At 43.1% G+C, this 22,281-nt stretch overlaps 2 protein-coding genes across 3 annotated transcripts in view; one reads left to right on the forward strand and one right to left on the reverse strand.

Annotated features, from left to right (window-relative positions):
* Window positions 1–1,527: 1,527 nt before the first annotated feature.
* Window positions 1,528–20,113, reverse strand: LOC129810878 (hsp90 co-chaperone Cdc37-like 1). The gene is made up of 8 exons (XM_055861848.1): window positions 19,817–20,113; window positions 18,304–18,582; window positions 9,597–9,687; window positions 9,347–9,462; window positions 8,824–8,946; window positions 7,391–7,567; window positions 7,208–7,279; window positions 1,528–3,145 (listed from the first exon to the last, which is right to left on the reverse strand). Exons 1-8 carry the CDS (start codon window positions 19,925–19,927, stop codon window positions 3,026–3,028), a joined length of 1,089 nt encoding a protein of 362 aa, XP_055717823.1. The 5' UTR covers window positions 19,928–20,113; the 3' UTR covers window positions 1,528–3,025.
* A 90-nt stretch (window positions 20,114–20,203) lies between these two features.
* The window catches only part of exd3 (exonuclease 3'-5' domain containing 3), a 66,208-nt gene continuing 64,130 nt past the window's right edge, over window positions 20,204–22,281 (forward strand). Inside the window, exon 1 of one of the 2 annotated variants that reach the window (XM_055861838.1) lies at window positions 20,204–20,303. The gene's annotated coding sequence lies outside the window, so the exon portion shown is untranslated. Of the gene's footprint in view, window positions 20,304–20,404; window positions 20,516–22,281 lie in introns of those variants that run through there. The other variant, XM_055861829.1, reaches the window with a different exon arrangement.

A 22,281-nucleotide genomic window follows, 5' to 3' on the forward strand; every position in this document is an offset into this window, starting at 1 on the left:
CCTGTCTCTCACCCGACCCCTCTGATCTTCAGCACCACGGGTACCCCTATAACTCTTTACACCGATGCTACACATTATTTTGTCTCTTGTCCTCCTGCACACTTCTCACATCTAGAAATCTCCCTCCTACACACTGCTGCCACATGATCATAAGCTCGACACCTAAAACATCGTAATGGATTTGGGACAAGCTCTCACGGCATAACTGACACATCCTAACTTGACTTTATCTGGTAAAGACTCTGCATCAAAACTCAATAGTACAGACAGTGTCTTCTGTTTCACCATTCTCTTCACCGGGTCTGCATCGCACCAAATTTCGGGCGTCACAGACACCGGGTATCTTCAACTTCTGATTCTTCAACACTTAAGACCAAACCAGTGTTCTTGTCCCCATTCATGTGGTGCGGAGCACACGCTGCAAGAGGGCCAATTAGTCACTTTCACCGACCCAACATTCCCCAACCTCTTCTCCACCCAACCTGACACCACATATTGATCAGCCAGAAGGCAAGGATCCAGTCTCTCCAAAATTCACACTCCTACTGGGTCAGAATCATCAGGACAAGGCTCAAACTCAGTCTTCGTCGCACCTGCCATTGCGGTTAATTCATCCTCATGTCACGTTCAAGTTCCTTCTATAGCTCTTCCAAAAGTTCTGTGATCCACCACTCCATATTCACTCAAAACATGTTCCACTTTTTTTCCCCCGTCCACAATCTTACACACTCACCTCATGGCCACACCGGCGTAAATATCTTCTTCCCTCATTGTTTCAAGGCTTAAAAATCCTTCTTTAACCAGTCTCCTCCATGTGAGGTGGGTTTTGGATTTAACAGGTGACATCAATAAGGGATCCCAGCATTCACCTAGTCAGTCTGTCATGGAAAGAGCAGCTATTCCTAATGTTTAATACACTTTGTATATTATGTGTATTTGGTCTGACTGTGGCCTTGCGAGTATAGATTTGTCATCTAATGACTGTCTCTATATTGAAAAGCTATTATATGCAGTATTTTTGTAGCACATTATGACCTTTTCTTTGATAATCTCATAGGCAGAATATGTCAACATAAAATGATGCAATATATCTTTCTATTATGAGCACTGATAGATAACGAGCAGCTATAGTGCTGGTGCCTATTTTTTTTTTCCATCACTGGTTATTTGGACAAATCACAACTTCCGAGGTGTTAGCATTTGTTTTCAAATTAAGGAAGGGCAGTCATTCGGCCCTTAACTCGCAGAGAGAGGATGGAGCTCCTCGTTCTAGCATCTCATGGACCCAGAATTTAATCGAGCAGACTTTAGTTCTGGGTTACCCCGAGATTAGCTCTTTGATAATCAGAGATAAATTACTTTGTTAAAATATCCATATACAAATGAATATACAGTACCTTAACTTATTACAAAACAAGTATATTATTTATTATCGAGTCTAGCTTTCTGGAAGAGACTTATCAGGCTGATAAAGTTAATAAAATCTTATAATGAAAAAAAAAACCTAGTGAAAAGCAACAAAACAGATTTCCATTAATTTATTTTATTTCATTAGACTTTTGCAGAACGTTTAAACTGTGTTCAGGTAGACCTAATGTATTATAGCCATTTACCCTGCACAGTTGATTTAAAGCGGTTCCATTTCAAACAGAGCACAGACTAGTACAGGATGTTTTCACCTTATGGCAGCCAGAGTAAGTTCTACAGGTTGTTTCCAGTTTCACAATCAATTATGTGAGCAGTTGAGTTTAGCAGCCATACATTGATATGTTGTGAAGCTCATTCTTCTGTGATGGACAGAGCAAGACATTTTTTGGAGTGTTGGTTGAGGATGAATGACCAGCAGTAACAAAAACAAAATAACAGCAAACTCATTGCTTTGCATAGTGAAGTCGTCATAGCTACACCATGGTAGTATATCGGCATTAAATATTGGCCTAATGACAAACTGGACACACACGAGCTGAAAGAGCACAGGGCCCTCATCCACAGTGTCAGAGTAGGAGTGCTGATCTGAGACCAGTTTAGCTTTTTAAACAATTATGAATTAGAGGTGGGACCAGACCTTATAAACCATTCTGAATTAGGAGGGGGAGTGGGACCAGACCTTATAAACCATTATGAATTAGAGGTGGGACCAGATCCTACTCACGCTTTGTGAATTTGGGCCCAGAGCGTTTACACGCGTCTATGACAGTTTTAACCACATGCAGTAGTGGCTCAGCGGTGTTGGACAGAATGTTAGAGACTGCAGAAATATGACTTCAGGATTAGGCCTCTTGTTTCTTCAACCAAAACAATGTGCACTTTTATTTACGACAAGAGCAGGTTTGATTGTAATGCTCAGGTTTTTCCTCTCCTACTAAAGGAAGGAGGATACCTAGTAATTTGCCCAACAATTCATTCAACCGAAATGTGTCTTCCGCTTTTAACCCAACCCCTCTGTATCAGAGAGGTGCGGGGGCTGCCTTAAATCGACGTCCATGTCGTCGGCGCCCAGGGAGCAGTAGTTATTGTTGGGGGTTAACTGCTTTGGTCAAGGGCAGAACGGCCAATTTCTCTGTTACTGGCCCAACGCTCTTAACCATTAGACTTCCTACCTGCGAGTCCAGTGAAGCCTACTGTAGATGACTTCTCTCCCTTCACACCCATAAGGTTGATAAAGAGTCACAGGAATACCCCAAAATATAAAAACAAAAACAATTCTTAAAAGTTTGAAGTAGCTCTTGTAAATTCCTGTGTAAAGATGACTTCCTTACAAAGCAAGGTTCACTCTGCTAAAACAAGATGACATGAGAAGAGATACTCTAGCTATATGAGAAAAGGTACAGTAAGTGCCTCATACCTACCACTCGCCTTCTTTAAATAGTTTGTTTTGAAACAAATATAAAGTGCAAGACACATTCAGGTGCAGATTCTGCTGCATACAAAAATAAGTCTCTGTGGGGAGCTCAGCCCTTTTCCTATTGAGTGTCAATTCCTAGAGGGGAGATGGGAGAGATGGAGGGCGCTTGCACCACAGTCATTATGTCTCCATCATGCGCAGGTCATCTGTTTCTGGATTAACTTCCTCCTTGGACCGTCTCCCTTCTTTGTTAGTCCACAAGCCAGACTCCAGACAACGCTTCACATGGTACTCTGCCACCTGGTGGTACAACCAAAACAGCAACTTCAACTCACGAGAGAAAACAAAAATAATTTACAAAGCAATAACTGTGTAATCTAAAGAAGAAACAGACACCCTGATACGATATGATTAATGAATCTGTATGAGTTAGTTCTGAGGTTGCCTGTTCCAAACACTATGTCCCCTGGGAAGTGTAGTTTGGGACGATAATCCACCTGCTCTGTGGGGCATCTTGACACGAACACTGATAATTCCACCTTTCATCAGCATTCATCAGGACCAGTATTCAACAACCATCTCAGAATAGGAGTGCTGGGCACAAAGTGCCTCAGAGTAGATAATTGGTCGTAAGTTCTGAGGAGACATTTTAATCCTACTCTTAAGGGTAAAAATAAAAGCTATGCATGAAACATTTTTAGTCATAAGAGTCTCACCTTGTCGACAGATATTTAGGAGACCTCACGAGCTGTCCTAACCAGTTAACCCTTTACGCTTGTGGGAATTGGCCTATATGGATAGGGCTAAATTGAAAGGTTTCTTATAGAAGAAATATGAAAAGCTTGTGCATAACCATGGTAGCAATTAAAAGGGAACAGTTTGGAGATGATGGGAAAATTATTAGACCAAAGTTGAGGATAACAGTTCAGACAAGACTGAATCCAAAAACATTACACTTGATTTTACGGCCCTTTTATTTTTTGATATAAAAATCTGAAGGTAATCTCAGTGGTCTAGGGCACTGCATCGCAGCGCTAGCTGCGCCACCAGAGACTCTGGGTTCGCGCCCAGGCTCTGTCGCAGCCGGCCGCGACCGGTAGGTCCATGGGGCGACGCACAATTGGCCTAGCGTCGTCCGGGTTAGGGAGGGTTTGGCCGGTAGGGATATCCTTGTTTCATCGCGCACCAGCGACTCCTGTGGCGGGCCGGGCGCAGTGCGCGCTAACCAAGGGGGCCAGGTACACGATGCTTCCTCCGACACATTGGTGCGGCTGGCTTCTGGGTTGGATGCGCGCTGTGTTAAGAAGCAGTGCGGCTTGGTTGGGTTGTGTTTCGTAGGACTTTCGACCTTCGTCTCTCCCGAGCCCGTACAGGAGTTGTAGCGATGAGACAAGATAGTAATTACTAGCAATTGGATACCACGAAAATTGGGGAGAAAAGGGGGTAAAATGTAAAAATAAAATAAAAATTCTGAAGGTAATCTGAATACATTCAGTAATATATGAATATTCCTGGAAAATGTGGTGTAGGAGCAACATAAGACAAAAAAAGTACAAGGGTTTGAGTGCGAGGTCTAACGGGTGTCTCCAAGTCTGCACAGTACATTAGTCATTTCAACAAGCTTTTATGACTCAAAAGGAGAGTCTACAATTAAAATACTTTTTTGAGCTCATTGCTGGATCATTGAGGAACTACAGCAAGAACACTTGTCGTAGTTGTGTTTGGAATGCAACCCTGCAATCACAGAAAGACTGTTGATTTCTAAGCACTCTAAAAACGGTCCATTATAAAATCGCAATCTGGCTCAGGTGGGCATCATTTAAAAGCTTGTTTTATTGCCAACGTGACTAGCTTAGTTATAAAATATGACATTTGTTAGGCTTTCACATTGCAATTCAGGGAAAAAAATATCCTTTTGGCGTGCACACAAAAGGAGTCATAAGTGCATTTAGGTGTGTGTACCGCGGAAAATTCTCTTTACATAAAGAAACATAAGCTGATTCTGTTCAGAACAACCCAGAGTATGACGCCATGTCATCTGGTAACTGTACATAGAATGGTGATTATACATGTTGACACTGTATATGACAGGAGTTTAATGATATGTGAAGTGCACATTAGGATTCATGGGTATTTGGCTTGCTTCTATTGACATTAAAGCAGTATTCATCATCCTCAACATCTCATATTTCAAAATACATAGTCCTCTTAATTTACAGCATTTCCCTCACTAAGACAACAAAAACATTTGCTAAAGTTGCCCAATTAGTGGGAGGGATGGGGGCAACAATGTAGCGTGCGGTGCTCAAGTTCAGAACGGCTGTCAGTCAAAAGCCTAGTGCTGTGAGGCAGAGAGCCAAAGCGCTAACGTCATGCATAGCATGTTACTGTACAGTCACTCCATTCCAATTTATGCATTTATGAGTGACCAAATCTACCATTGGAGTGTAAAGGGGTAAGAGTTGCCAGCAGGTGTCTTGATAATAGAAAAATGCAGCGAGTCGGCGTTTCCTGCGCCACATGCAACTGCTTTGGAGTTGATAACATTTTTACAGGATCAATCCATTAATAATCTCTTGTGCTTTTGACAATGATTTCACATGACATGCATAAATACTTATAACCACTAGGGTAATAAATAATCTAAGAAAAAATGTTTGATTTAATTACCTACATGTTAGTTCAAGTTATCCCTTTGGAGTGCAACATCACATTGCAATTAAATGAAAAAGCCTACATTGGGCACGCCTATAATTTGGGCAATTGACGGCATCTAGGGCTTATGTTTACTTTGATTGTGTTCGATGAAAATCATAGATCTTTCAAAACGTTGTACGCAATGGACTTGAGGCCTACTGTGCCAAAGCGATTCAGAGTTGTAAAACGAGAGTGACGAGTGTGTTGATATAACAGTAATTTTGTCAATTCTACTTTTAACAACCATCAGAATTGGTTAAAACAAGGTTATGCATGCCAACATATTAGGCAATAATTAACAGTAGGCGAAGTGATCTTGTCAGGCGACAGTTATATCAAACGTTTTAACATTGCAACATTTGCTGTACGTTCACAGTGCACGTCTGAATAGAGTTCACAGCTGGCGATGGCTCATCGCAATTGGTTATTCTCCATCATTTGCAACAATGTCAATGAGGGTCATCACTATCTTTCCTTTGCAGAACCGCAAACTGTCGTGATTACCAGCTGAGATAAACTTTTATGACTTGATTTTACTCATGGCTCAGAGTTTGTCTGGGCAGCGTCTTAAAACAGGTTCAGTTTTAGGATGAAGTTTAGACTAAAAAAAGGTAACAGGACTCCTAAGACCTTTTCATCTAGGATCAGCTCCCCACTCCCTGTCCATATAGTCGTATTTATTATGATCCAAGAGGCTGAATTGATCTGGGACTCTAAAATAGGCCCAGTGCTTAATGAGACGGTGGGGAAGAGGTTTGGAAAGTAGAACTGTCTGAGCTGCTCTGAATGGATGTACATGGGATGTGTACCAAACGGCACTCTATTCCCTTTATAAAGCACTACTTTTCAATGAGTCCTGGGCAAGAGTAGTACAATATCTAGGGAATAGGGTGCCATTTTGGGACACACAGGGATTAACCCAGTGTACTGCTCAAGCTGATTATACTGCTTATGTAACAGGAGTTTCTTTTCTGCGTTCATTGGCCCACATCTAGAGTTCCAACCAGGCCCCAACTGCTAACTAAGTGTTATTTGTGGAGGAGGACATGTTTCATTTCCTTGTTTCACTCTCTTTTAGGATTCGACATAGAGTCAGGTTTCAGGGGCCAGTTGGGGGTGATATTCTTTCACCCTCTTCCTGTTTGTTTATTTCTCTCTCGCTCGAGGAAGGAATTCAGATCTAGAGAAACACACTGACTGTTAATTTACTTCCGTTTAAAATAAATAGTGCACGGCTTGAAACTTGAACATGAACTTAGGCTCTTTGGATATTTCAATCTTTTAACTCAATGTTTATATAAGAAATAAGGCCACTCGTCTCATAGTATAGCTGACATTTAAGCTTCCCGAGGTTATACCTTGTACATGTGGTATCAATTGGCATAGGAGTAATTAATAGTAAACATATTAGGCAATAATTAACAGTGTGGCTGAATAAACAGATCTAATTCTCATGTACAAACTAAAACCAAGATATCAGGTAAATATTCGAAAGGTAATTTAAAAGCTGAACATGTAGTACATCATTGCCATAATTACTATAATACAGGTTTCTGTTAGGCGGTTGGGTGTAAAGGAATCTAGACTACAAAAGCAGTATCTTCACCACACCAGCAACATGGAGGGGTAGTCAGTCTACTAAGAAAACAGAACTGTAACCACTACCTGTGGATTCATGGTGCTGAGAACATTCTGGAGAATCTGCATGTCTTGCAGCTGGAACCCTGCCTTCAGTTCCTGTTTCAGAACGGAAGAAATATATCAGAACAAAATATTGAAATTACTATATTAAATTGTTACCATACAGGTGCATGTCAAAAATGTAAATAGGTCATTTAGAATACTCACTGGGGGTAAAGATTCTAGAACCTCTTTGGGATCCAGATGACAGCGTGCTGTACTGCTCTGGAGCGGTGTGTCGTTGGAGGGGGTCTCTCCTTTGAACTTGATGGTGTACTCTTTTACTCTCTGCTTAAAGGCCTCTAGCTCAGCATGGAAGATGTTTAAGTACCCCTCTTGTCCTGCCTTACACAGGGGAAAATATGACAATGGAATTAGAGACTTACTTGATCATCCTCGGGTTGACAAGAGGAACTTGGAATCATAATAAATAAATTTTACCCCCTTTTTCTCCCCAATTTGGTGATATCCAATTGCGATCTTGTCTCATCACTGCAACTCCCCAACGTGCTCAGGAGAGGCGAAGGTCAAGTCATGCGTCTTCCGAAACATGACCCGCCAAACCGCGCTTCTTAACACCAGCCCGTTTAAACCGGAAGCCAGCCGCACCAATGTGTCGGAGGAAACACCGTTCAACTGACGACTGAAGTCAGCCTTTAGGCGCCCGGCCCGCCACAAGGAGTCGCTAGAGCACGATGAGCCAAGTAAAGCCACCCCCAGTCAACCCCTCTCATAACCCGGGCCAATTGTGCACCACCCTATGCGACTCCCAGTCACTGCCTGTTGTGACACAGTCTGGGGTCTAACCCGGGTAGTGACGCCCCAAGCACTGCGATGCAGAGCCTTACACCGCTGCACCACTCGGGAGGCCTCTTATAAAATGTTTTTATCTAAACATTAAGAGTGTGTTACACAGTTATAGATACATGATTACAGCTGAGAAAAGCAACAAATATTTTGGAATTAAACCATGCAGCCTCTTAAAATCATATCAATATGTAAAACACTGGTAATCATACAGAAATTCTTACAATGTTTTGGCATGAAAGCATGTAGCTGTATATCATTGCGGTGTTGTAGGAGTCTGTCGTGACTCCTGTCTCTCTCTAGTGGTCATTTGACCACATTACATCACTGTACAGTACATCTTCCTCCAGCAAACTATTTTTAGTGAATGACAGTTAGTTACATAACATTAAATAACATAAAATCAGTCAAAACATTGACAAGTTTGATCATTAAATCACATATTAAAACATTTGTTCAATCCTCAACCTAGCTTATCAATAAGCACTGGTTATATGGTGGGTAAACAATTTGCTTTATATTACTTTGCAGTATAATGACTTGACAGTGACTCAGCAGACAGACGGGGATGGTTAGATAGAGCCTTCGCTAGTCTTAGGATGCCTCAAATAGCACCCTATCTACTTTATAGTGCATTACGTTTGACCAAAGCCCTACGTGACCCCTTGTCAAAAGTAGTGTACTATTACATAGGGAATAGGGAGCCATTTCACCCCATTCTTAGGGTGCCTGATGTGGTATAATGACTTAACCGTGACTCATCAGCAGACAGACCAGGAGAGCTAGATGCTTACTTTGGCTTTGTGGAAGAACTGACGGAAGCAGCCTCTGGGATCCTGCTGGGAGGTGCTGGCCATCTCCAGGATAAACTGCATAGCAACAGCCTGGTGAGCTACCTGCTCCATTAACGCCTCTTTCTGTGGTGGAATATATCAAAGTGGGAAAGATGTGAATTCATCCGTATACCACAAATCAAGTCTGCAGGCTATACTATAAAGTCAATGTTTGTAAACCTGAACAAATATCTGTCAGGAGAAAGGGAACAGGATAGAACCTCTAACATATGTGACCCATAGTCATAAGTATAAAATTAACTAATTCAGATATTCAGAAATGTAATTTGTTAGAAAATATGAAGGGGTAGGATCAGTCTGGTCTTTTAACAATAGTTAGATCTGTCGGTCAGTAAACAATAGTTTACACATCAACCCTGAACAGGAAACATACGGCCGGCTGATATTGGCGTTTAGATAAAAATATATTGTATCAAATACTAGCAGCAAATAAATTCACAGGACAGTGTGATGTTTTTCTGACCTCTTCGGCTTGAAGTCTGAAGCACCAGAGGATCAGGTAGTTGGCAGTCTCCTCACAGATGAGGTGATGCAGGTCAGACAGGAAGCGCTGGCTGTCATCCCACCTCCGCAACATGCCTGACCAATCACAATGGAGACACATCGGACCCATCACAATAGAGACAACGGACCAATACCATTCCACAATGCCACACCTGCTGCATCACTCAATATTAAACCATGATAAGCAGTAGATTAAACATTTCACTCACCAAAATGTCTCAATTCTTTTTCATACTTCTGAACAAAGGTTTTGCTCTTGTCGTGAACCTCCAATTCAACGTTTTTACTATTAATAATACTCTATAGGAGAAGGAAAGAGAAGCACAGTCCACTGAGAAGAGGGTAGCAGCATCCCAATATGGCGATCGGAGTATGGGCGAACGGGTGTGTCGAAAGGAAAGGATTGGGTGTGTGAAAGGGAGTGGGTCAAAAGCACTCTGCGATAGTTTGGACTTTTTAAGAACAAGTCAGTTGTATTTCACTGTTAGTTTAATAACTGAATGTGTAAAACTGACTAAAAGTATTGATGATGGTGTACTGTTTCTTCATGAGTTGTATGCGTGTGCTTACTGTGACGGTCTCCCTAATATTGGCTACTACGTAGTTACTTCGCACGCAGTTGCCAGACAATAGTGCTTGTCAAGCGGGAGTGAAGGGCACTGTGTCGCCATTCATGCCCTCCCCATTGAGTAGTAGGCTGGCGGTAGTCTACGTATCAAGGTGACATCTAGATGGCTATCAATATTAGTTATTTCTTGTGTAGGCTACTTTTGTACTTGAAATAAAATAGTGTGAGAAAATGAACGGCCACGTTAGCTACCGCCGGCGACACTACAGTGATACCAAGTAGGAAGCATTTCAAGTCGGCAGGCACGTCGATACAACACCGGTGCACAGGTCGCTGTCTTATCGACTCATGTGCAGCACAATCAGCCACGCAAAACGGTCTTGAGTGGCAACAAATCTGCCCAATTAGCCGAGTCGCTATCCACACACCCACTCCTTTCGACACACCCACACTCCGGTTGGCATATTGGGCTGCAGCTACCCATACTTGATTCATTCCTCGCTTCCTCCTCTGACCTTCTCATTCAATGTGTTTTGATGAGGTGAGAAGGGCGCACACAAGGCATCAAGGAGATACAATAAAGATTGTCCCCCTTACTGTCTGGAGAAATATCAGAAGTGTACTGATCAGGTAGGTAGCTTAAATCTAACTTGGTTTACCTTTTTTCAACAGGAAAATAATTGCATGTCCATGATTCCTCACATCCTCTCTCTTCACCTTCTTAAAACACATTTGATCAGAAGTTCTGAGGGGAGGATTCATCTACTTTCTCATCCAACGGAGTTTGAGGAGGCGGCGAATAACGCAAGGAATAAAGGAAATTAAACTGAGATTCCCGCAACGTTTGTCTGTAGGTTCCCTTTCAGTCAGTCAACGTCGGTAAAACATACTATGGGGAGTTGCACTCTTTCAACTTCGGTTGAAGGATCTACAAATCACACCTGACAATGAAATCCATGCCTCGCTGGAAGCTCCGCCTTCCACAGTTGATAAGCGCGAGAATCGTATTCATTCCTTCACTAATGCCATGCTTCACCTTGGTGTGAACAGGAATGATTCAAGCTACTAAAACAAAACAAAAGTCTTACACGGAACCCAAACCGGCGCCATCGTGCATACATGTATTTTGTCCCCCTATACCAAACGCGATAACGACACGCAGGTTAAAATATCAAAACAAACTCTGAACCAATGACATTAATTTGGGGACAGGTCGAAAAGCATTAAACATGTATGGCAATTTAGCTAGTTAGCTTGCTTGCTGTTGCTAGCTAATTTGTCCTGGGATATAAACATTGAGTTGTTATTTTACCTGAACTGCACAAGGTCCTCCACTCCGACAATTGATCCACACATAAAACGGCCAACCAAATCGTTTCTAGTCATTTCTCCTCCTTCCAGGCTTTTTCATCTTTGAACGCATATGGTGATTGGCATCTACACTTTCATAGTATTACCACTTTCATAGTATTACCACGACAACCAGCAAAACATTTAGTCTTTCAATCACCCACGTGGGTATAACCAATGAGGACATGGCACGTGGGTACCGGCTTCTATAAACCAATGAGGAGATGGGAGAGGCAGGACTTTCAGCACGATCTGCGTCAGAAATAGGACTGATTTCTATTTTAGCCCTTGGCATCGCAGACGCTCGTGAGCAGTGTGGGTGCAATAATTGAATAACATGGATTTCTAAATTTATTTAGCGACGCTCGCGCATGCGACGTGTTCGGTCTGCTCAGCATGTTACGTTGCACCAACTAAACTGTCCCTTTGTGGTAGAGCGTGCTCACCCCCCTGGGTGCTGAAGTTGTATGGTTCTCATAAGTTTCCAAATCACAAACAATTAGTTAGTTATTCTTAGAATAGCTTGGTTGGCTAAAGCAATAAGTAAGATGGCTAACGCAACCGAAACAACAAACGCTAACAAGCCGGGTTCGCGTTCATTCCCCAATGAATGGAAAGATATTCACGCTTGTTGTCTTGCATGGTCTCAGAAACATGTTCAGGCTGCCCACGCTCCAATCAGTTTGTGTGTGAGATTAAAGGACAGGTGATCCTATACTAGTCCACGGTGCAGGTTCTCTTGACAATTGCGTAGCATTCTTTAGGGCTTGGTGTTTCCGATAGCGACGACTTCTCCTGGATGCCCGTACCGCCGCTGAGTCGAGGTGCAGAGATGGATTGGGTTGTTTCTCGGGTCGAAAGCCTCCGGGCTATTCGAAAAGAGGGTAACCAGGTTCTGTGGTTATGCCCCCACCGCCTGTGTCGGCCTTAGTTAAGCACCAATTGCCTCTCTTCACAGAATAGTCCGAAATCAAATCATTATCAGGGAAACATTTTTTGGCCACGTTAGCTATAGCCGGCGACACGACCGTGATACCCAGCAGGAAGCACTTCAAGTTGGCATGAGTTGGCATGTACATCGATACAGCACTGGTCGCCAGCTTATCGACTCGTCGTGCTGCCTCTGTGATCCGGTCCGACGTAGACTTAAGACCATGCTAGCTAATAAGCACTGCATGACGTGCTAGCCAGCTTAGCTAACTCACCAAGGCGAGCTAGCTACTATTACTAGCTATTCCTGCCCCCCCACGGTGGAGTTACCTGCATAGCTCTCTTGTTTAGTATACGTAGCGTTAAGTTGCTTGTTTATTCTAAATGGACCGTGCTGCGGTCAGAGGATAGCTAGCCTAGCCTAAATAGCCTCTTGGCTAACTTCGGTTAGTATGCCTAACTTCCGGTGAAGGAAGCTTATTAGCGTTCCCCCGGCAATTCATGTAGTTGGAGGGAGTAGAGGAGGAAGTAGCCCCAGAGCTGCTGGCTCGGATAACCCCAGAGGTCTGAGCGAACAGTACACCACTCCACAAATCACCCTTGTCTGTTACCACAGAAGGGGTCAGTTTTTCCAGAGCAGTCTGTCCCATTCCCATCTAGGTTACAAGGCGCTTTGTCACCAGTATCTATGACTGGCATGTAGGGCAACCATGATAACATTTTTTCCCCTGGGTCTATTTTTAATGTGTGCGATCCAGAGCTGGGTGCTAGCTGGTCACCGGAATGCATCTTACCGCCTAAACCAAATGAGGCTCGTTGTAACAACAGAACCCCCAGGTGGCACAGCCAATCAGGGTACGTCACTGATCGCCAGAACTAGTGTAGCCAGAGTTGGCCAGGCTTCAGGAAAACCTTGACAGATAATGTTTTTTTCAACAGAGTTCCACACTGTTGTTAAGTGTTGTCTCCCGTATGAGAGTTTGATGAAGTGTCCCTTCTCCACGTTCAGACACACGGTTGTCAAGAGTGGTGGAAATAGAAAAATAAACCAAATATTTCCCAGTCCACAAGGTGGCGTCCTTCACACGAGGCTCTATGTCTACGCCGACCAATGGCATGCATGCGCAGTGTCGCCCTGGATCATGCGAACCGTGACGTTAGTGCACAGGCTACAATTTGTTGTGCGTCAGCCCAAGCTTCTGCAGGGTCATCACTTTGGTTGTTTCCAAGGCCTCAGCGCCCATTTTGAAGGAGGAAATATCCTCCCGTCTCGAGAAGTAGGCAATCCAAGCAATTCCTATGTTCAAATACCCAGGATGGCTGGTATAGCCGGCATTTCTTGGTTACTAAAAGGGACGGAACTTTGCATCTCATTCTAGACCTATGTGCCCTGAACAAGCACCTCTGTCTACAAACTAAGAATGCTCAGGAACCACTGGCTGTTACAGCCAATTGGCTGGTGACAGCGGAGTTAAGGGGGCAAGCAGTACACACATCCATGCTGCTGTCCCGTATTCAGTCACTAGGCTTCATAAGAAACCAGAAAAAGAGCTGTCGGACTCCATCTCAGCACATTCTGTTTCTGGGTCTCGAGCCTAGACTCAATAGCGTTTCGCACTTTTCTATCCCCACGGATGTGTCTGGGTTTACGGCTCTGCTCAACCAAATTTCGCCTGAGGCACAGTGTGTTTTCGTCGGTGCCTACACCTACTAGGGATGATGGCTTCTGTGATGAAAGTCATTCCCCTGGGGCTATTGTTGATGCGGCCCTTCCTGCACTAAGTGCTAGAAATTGACCTGGAAGCATCTTGCAGCAAAAGTCGGTCGTGTTGGGTGTCCCCGTCAGGCTTACGGTCCATGGCCCAATGGTAGGACCCTCTGTCATTGACACGGGTATCTGGCACTTGCCCCTGCTTTTGTTAGGTCAGCTTGTGCTGGTCAGAACCAACAATATGTCAGTGGTGGCGTGCGTCAACGGATGGGGAGTGTGTCTCTATCCCGGTTGCTTCAAATTGGGTGCAGATCTTTTATGCAGGTGGGACACTCTCAGGAGTGGAGGCTACACCGCTGGGTGGTCTACCAGGTATGGGACATCGGCTAAACGTCCCCAACATGTTTAGCTGAGGCCAAAGCCATGAGCAGGGATGTTTGTTTTTAGTCCAGAGGCTCAAAGGGGGTGCACACAGTGCCTCCAAAACCAGCACCAAGTCCCATGTGAGCACAGTAAGTTTTAGAGAACCGTCTGAGACGATGTACACATTTCAGGAACCGCAAAACCTCCACACGACACTCTGAGATGGGGCTATGTACACTTTTCACATGGAGAATGCCCGGCCCTGCTCGAAAAGCTCCTGTATGAACAAGTCGTTTAACTTGGCGCCAGAGCTCAAACGCTTGACACGTATATGTATACAGCCCCCTCATGGAGGGTGCCCTTGCAGACTGAATGGTAGCAATAACATTGAGCTAAGGCTCTAGCAGTCAGAGGCCCTCTCAGTGGCCAGGCCCATAGGAACCAAATCTCTGGCCTCACTTGCCAAACCTGCCCGTGCGCCTGGGATAACAGGACCCTGTGCAATGGTAGTTGCCACAGGTACATACCTAAAAGGCGAATGATCTTGGTGAACGAAGGCTTCCTGGTTCACTTGGGAGCCACAATAATCCATGATAAGCCCTCCGGAGGCTCCCTCCAATGTGGGCTGAATCAGAATCACTAGCAGAATTCGGATATTAATGACAACGATGTTGTTTCCACTTTGCTTCTTAATATAAATCCACAAGCGTTCTATAATTACACTATTAGTTTGTTTCTACATCTGCAAATAGCTAGTTTTTATTTGATTTGCAAGTTTAAGCTAAATCATGTTAGCAGCTAATGCTAATCACTAGTCAGAGCAAACGTAGCTAGCTAATACAGCCTGATACCAGTGCTGGTGTAGGCCTAAAATCAGCATGTTATTTGTATTACAGTATCTTCAAAATCAAAAGAGAAATAGGCAAAGCATGAATATGTTGGCTACATGAAGAAACATCTAAGGTTGCCAAAGATTATAGGGTTCCCTATGAAACACTGACTAAAACTTTGGTCCCTACCCTGTCACAACAACTCCCTGGCATTTTGGTTCGTTGTCAGGTCAAACACTGTATTCAAAGTGACCACTATTATTTATATTTCCATGATTCCAACAGTTCCCCAAAGTGTTTTGATCTAAATCGCAAGTCAAATTGTATTTGCCACATTTGGTAAAAAAAATAAGGCCTAGTTTGTTTGCCCATATCTTGCAGCCCTACGTGGCAGTGTGGAAATAATCTCAAATCAGTCTAAGAAATGCAGAAATATATGTAAAGTAATTATTTTGTTGAAGTTGAATTGAACAGTATAAAACAATCAGAATGGAGAAAGACCCACTGAAATAGCTTAAAATGTACAGTGCCTTCCTAAAGTATTCACCCCCTTGGCATTTTTCCTATTTTGTTGCATTACAACCTGTAATTTAAATGGATTTTTATTTGGATTTCATGTAAAGGACAAACAGAAAAGAGTCCAAATTGGTGAAGTGAAAAAAAGAACTTGTTTAAAAAATAAAAACATTTACGAAAAAGTGGTGCATGCATATGTATTCACCCCCTTTGCTATGAAGCCCCTAAATAAGATCTGGTGCAACAAATTACCTTCAGAAGTCACATAATTAGTTAAATAAAGTCCACCTGTGTGCAATCTAAGTGTCACATGATCTCAGTATATACGTTCTGAAAGGCCCCAGAGTCTGCAACACCACTAAGCAAGTGGCACAATGAAGACCAAGGAGCTCTACAAACTGGTCAGGGACAAAGGTGGGGAGAAGTACAGATCAGGGTTGGATTTTTATTTATTTATTTAAATCTAAAACTTTGAACATTCCATTAAATCCATTATTTTTAAAAATGGAAAGAATATGGCACCAATAACAAACCTGCCAAAAGAGGGCCGCCCACCAAACTCACAGACACCTTCCAGCAGGACAATTTTTATTTCCATTTATTTAACCTTTATTTAACCAACAATGACCCTAAGCATACTGCTAAAGCAACACTCGACTGGTTTAAGGGGAAACATGTAAATGTCTTGGAATGGCCTAGTCAAAGCCCAGACCTCAATCCAATTGATAATCTGCGGTATGATTTAAAGACTGCTGTACACCAGCGGAACCCATCCAACTTGAAGGAGCTGGAGCAGTTTTGCCTTGAAGAATGGGCAAAAATCCCAGTGGCTAGATGTGCCAAGCTTATAGAGACATACCCCAATAGACTTGCAGCTAAACAAGTCTTATTTCTTGTTTGTTTCACAAGAAAAAATATTTTGGATCTTCAAAGTTCACCCCCCCCCCAAAAAAATTCATTTTAATTCCATGTTGTAAGGCAACAAAATAGAAAAATGCCAAGGGGGGGTGAATACTTTGGCAAGCCACTATGTGTTGCCATCCTAGGGTCACACACTACTCATAAAGCAAATGATTTTACCTGTATTATTCAAAAACATAAAATACTGTAAAAAGTGATATATTTTGTCCATATCACACAGCCTTGTTTAATACACAAGTGAATTTGCCCCAATACTTTTGGTCCCCTAAAATGGGGGGGGGGGGGGGGGGGGGACTATGTACAAAAAGTACTGTAATTTCTAAACGGTTCACCTGATATGGATGGAAAATACCCTCAAATTAAATCTGACAGTCTGCACTTGAACCTCATAGTATACCACCCTGCATACCACTGCTGGCTTGCTTCTGAAGCTAAGCAGGGTTGGTCCTGGTCAGTCCCTGGATGGGAGACCAGATGCTGCTGGAAGTGGTGTTGGAGGGCCAGTAGGAGGCACTCTTTCCTCTGGTCTAAAAAAAAAATATCCCAATGCCCCAGGGCAGTGATTGGGGACACTGCCCTGTGTAGGGTGCCGTCTTTCGGATGGGACGTTAAACGGGTGTCCTGACTCTCTGAGGTCATCAAAGATCCCATGGCACTTATCGTAAGAGTAGGGGTGTTAACCCCGGTGTCCTGGCTAAATTCCCAATCTGGCCCTCAAACCATCATGGTCACCTAATAATCCCCAGTTTACAATTGTCTCATTCATCCCCCTCCTCTCCCCTGTAACTATTCCCCAGGTTGTTGCTGCAAATGAGAACGTGTTCTCAGTCAACTTACCTGGTAAAATAACGGTAAAATAAAAATAAAAATAAATAAAAAATAGTCATTGTATCATTTAACATCCAAAGCGCTGGAGTACAGAGCCCAAACAGACAAATTGTCACTGTCCCAATACTTTTGGAGCTCACTGTATATTTCCCCATAGTATGTTGTACCGAAGTTGACTGACAAAGGGAGCGTAACGTTATGACTGTAACTACTGTTCCCTGAAGGAGGGTAATGAGGCACAACACCTATATGGCCCTGTGCCACCCCTTCCTGGGCTCTGAAGAGAGGTTTTAAATTGAAAGAATGAAACCAAGCCACACACTTATCACCTGTGGTAGGCGGGGCTTCCACCGAGGCGTGGATTTCATTTGCCTTGTCAGGCGTGAATTGTAGATCCTTCAAAAGAACTCTCAAGTGTGCAACTCCCCATAGCATGCTGTACCTTGTTTTCCTCCTTCGGGGAACAGTAGTTATATAGTCATAACGTTACATTTTCTAAGGCTGTGTCTAGACTTGACAGTTCATGCAGCATTAGTATTCTGATCATGAATTCCAACCCCCTCCTGCATCAACACCTACATGTAAAATTTGTCTCCCGTGTCCGGATTCCTTTTTCCCTGGCTATATTCAAATGTTAGTATGCATTCTACAAACGCTGGTGGGAGGAGTGCGGATGATGTCGCCCACTGTATGTGCTTTAGGTAGCCTGATTGTGTCCAGACTGAGGAGAAACCCCCCACACAATGCATTCCTAATCACCTATTGAAGTGGTCAGACAGATCTAACACAATCAGACCACAAAGCGACTTGGGTGTCTAGAGCTGTCTTTCAATGCGATCTTCATATTCTGATAGCAGAAGTCAAATGTAAGTGTCAAGTGTAGACACAACCTTAGTTACCTTGTCGAACATGTCCCGGCTGCTGTCAGCGCTGAGCACGGGGCTCCTGCTGCCTCCCAGCATGCTCTCCTTCCGGCGCCACTCATGTTCAGTCTGCGAGAGCTCTGATTGGCCGGCGACAGCGCGGGCGCGCTCCTGCTCGACGCTCTCGGAGCCGTGCAGCTCCATCCCACACAGCTGGTCCTGAGCCTCCACTAACTGCCAGCTGGAAACGGAGGCCTTCACACACTTCTGCTGGCTCTGGCACAGGGATGCCATGGACTCTGCACTGGCAACCTCCTGGAAGAAGAAGAGAATTAGCTTATTAAGAACTGATAACCTAATATCTTTGTAAGGAGACCCTCACACACTGTAGCTGGTATTGGCACAGGGACACTGCAGCAGCACCAAGGGGTCACAGAGCAGAGGGGAGAAGAGGTTATAAACAACTTATATCCAAGTATCTTTACATTGTATTCTGCTGCCATCTCTGGCACAGAGACCATGTTCTCTACACCACCATGGTCACAGAGAAGACAGTAAGTTATGATTGATATCTGAAAATATTTTTGACATTACATTCTGCAGCAGAATATTACATATACAATAATCATGGCCAGTATTCTCATTCTCCTCCTCCTGATGACGATGCATTGCTGTAACTCTGTTATGGCGAACTGTGTGCAATAGTTATATTTGGACATGTAAAAACACAGGTTGCGAGCTAATAATAACATGAACACCACCCACAAGCTTCAGCTGTCAACTGAATACCGTATTAATGGATATTACTATCAGGGAATAGAGATGACAGCACACACTAGCTATGGATGCTTATCGTATCCACAGTAGCTGGGAAAGTTATGTAAGTAGCTAGCTGTTACTGCCTGATTGGCTAAAGCAGAATTACAGCAAGTATTATTGAAAAACAAATTTGGTGTAGCTAGCTAGTGCCATTTTCCCCAATTTGCTGTGTAATAGCTGTAGACCACTGTAAATTAGTCAGTGACACTCACTTGGCTGGGTTAAAGACGACTGGCTTAGACTCGCTGATGTCAAACCTGGCAATGAGACAATGTCTACAGCCGGTCGTTCGGCTGATGACAATGAAAATAACCTGACAAGCTAGCTAAATCGTATTGAGTTTAATCGGCTGGTTACTAGCTAAATAACTAGCTACTGTAACGTTAGTGCATCTTCAGTCATTAAACGTCGTTCGTTAAGTAAAAAGTTACAAATGAAGGAGTCGGACTCAATTGCTCAGACTCGTTTCCATTGTTGACATTATGTAATGTACTTGACTTGTTAGCTAGCCAACTAATTACATACTGACTAACTATTATTATCACTGATTTAACGTCATGTAGGGATTTATCGAATAGCTAGCTGCAGGCTAAATAACTAGCTAATAACAGGGGAGGTGGTGGGTTGGCTTGCCTTTATTTCCTCGATGACTGACGTAGCTACCAAGCTAGCTAACAATCAAGTAAAGAATTAAGTGGTAAATGTGCATTGGCATTTAGCCTCACAATACCTGCAGTGAGGAGTTGTGAAAGCTACTTGGCACAGAAGAGGCAGAGGCACTGTAACCATCTTCTTCTTCTTCGGGAAACATAGGGGAGTTTCCAGTACCGAACCACTCCATCGCTGCTGCTCCGTCTCGAGCCGCCCAAAACACCGAAGCCGAATCTATCAATGGGAAAATAGCGATATCGCCTAAGTTCTCCCTAAGAAAGGCAATGCGCTAGCAAAAGTGATATTTGGATCAAAGCACAAAAACACAGCAGCCTCCATGCTTTTATTCAAGTACCACGTGGTGTGGAACTTTGATCACGTGGTAAATATGTTTTGGCATTTTATTTATTATTTATATTGATGACCAATATTACTATACGTGTTTTAATATAGAGCACGTTTCAGGACAGAAATAGCCGATCATTACTGTACTTAAAAATAAATGAAATCGCCGTGAAATTATTTTATTAAGTGGAGGAAACGTTTACCTGTTTTCAAATATCTGTGTAAGTATAAAATTATATAATGATAAAAACTACCAGGTAGCCATTTCCATCACTATACTATTACATTATATTCTGTTCAGTTATTTTCTAAAACTCGCGAGCCATAGACGAGAACGATAACTTGGTGGTGTCCGTTCTGAAGCCTTCCGGGCAAAACCTCTATCATTTCAATTTCATTTCCTTGCTAGTGCTAGCTAGAGGCAAGTTGTAACGTAAGTCTATTTTTCACCTTCAAAACATTGTAAGATAGCATGTATTGTGGTTAATTCGGTTAACATTCAATCCATGCCACATCACATTGACAGAGTTGATAGCTTTTTAGCTAGGTAACGTTCACACGTGAGATAAATGCTTTAAAATGCTAGCAAGCTACCTTGCTAATTTGTGGCCAGCTGGGTGGGCCAGCTAGCTAGCTGGACATGGGTTAGCTAGCTACTAGTAACAACCCACCATGCATCATTTGTCACATATCGCACTACTCTGGGCTAGTTGTCAAAATAGTGAACATAACAGGATGTTACAGCAGAGAGGATTCTCTTTGGGTACATGTTGTGTATATCTCTTCATCTAGTAGGAGCCGCCTAACAGAGGGCTTCCCATCATACTGTACTGTTCCATAGTCGCCAATAGGTGGCAGCAGAGTACAGTAGAGCGCTCTGAATCAGAGTCCGCTACTGCTGTACGAGTCCGCTACTGCTGTACGAGTCCGCTACTGCTGTACGAGTCCGCTACTGCTGTACGAGTCCGCTACTGCTGTACGAGTCCGCTACTGCTGTACGAGTCCGCTACTGCTGTACGAGTCAATTGTGAGAGCCAATAACATACCACGAGGAGAGAAACAGTCCAGACGTCAGACCTAAAAAAACATCCTCAGCCTCAAAAGCATGTCTCACAGCCAGCTGGCAGCATGCCCTTTCGTGGTCTGCTGTTCCCACAGGGTGTGTGCGCAGGGACTCTTCAGCTCTGGTTCATAACTTGTTCAACTGAAATTCTGAAATATGTAGGACATGGGTCTTCAAACTTTTGCTGCCCATCTCAGACAAAATGCCTCATCACAGTTAGCAAAAAAAATGTTTCTCCAAATGTCTTGTCTTATCATCAGGTGAATGATAATAGCAAGGAGAAGTAATCAACATTTGAAAATGAATAGATATGGTATATAGTTTTTCTAAAATTGACCTCCCACATTATAATTGGAAAAGGAAATGTAAAACTCTAACATAGGAGTTACCTTTCTAACTAATAGGCTAACACATTTTTGCTAATAGTAACTGTTTAGCTGGTAAACAAAGGTTAGCCATGTGTTGGCAAAAATGTATTAAGTCAAGAAAGCTTACCAGCAGCCAGCACCACTTGCCGCACTTGTAGGCTATTGACTGGTAGCCTATTCGTGGGTGCTTTTTCAAAGCCTGTGTCAGATACTCCAGTGGGTGTAATTGACGCCAGTGGGTGTAATTTGACTCCAGTGGGTGTAATTTGACTCCAGTGGGTGTAATTTGACTCCAGTGAGTGTAATTTGACTCCAGTGAGTGTAATTTGACTCCAGTGAGTGTAATTTGACTCCAGTGGGTGTAATTTGCTCAACATTAGCAGTTGAATTAAAGTTAGTTTATTCTGTTGTTGCTAGAGATATTCATGACAACATTGAGAGAGAAAAAAAATGTATGGACCCCTTGTAGTATCTTGGACCCCAGATTGAATACCCCTGATGTAAGATAAGGGTTTTCAAGTTAATAAACTTTTTTTTTTTTAATAGATGGAGGAAGAAATCGATAGTCTTACACCGGGATATTATTTGAAACAAAATCACAATATTATTTTTGCGTTAGTCAGCTGTGCCTGCACCAAAATTCAGTATTTTTTTCTTCATAGCTTGTCCTCCATCTTCTTTTTAAATAGTGAGCCAATTTGTTTTCAGCACATTTTCCAAAACTCATTTTGTCATGGCTTTCTCTTGCCCCTCTGCAGCAGACATATG

This window comes from Salvelinus fontinalis, chromosome 2 (assembly GCF_029448725.1).
Source record: "Salvelinus fontinalis isolate EN_2023a chromosome 2, ASM2944872v1, whole genome shotgun sequence".
In the NCBI taxonomy this organism is placed as follows: domain Eukaryota; kingdom Metazoa; phylum Chordata; class Actinopteri; order Salmoniformes; family Salmonidae; genus Salvelinus; species Salvelinus fontinalis.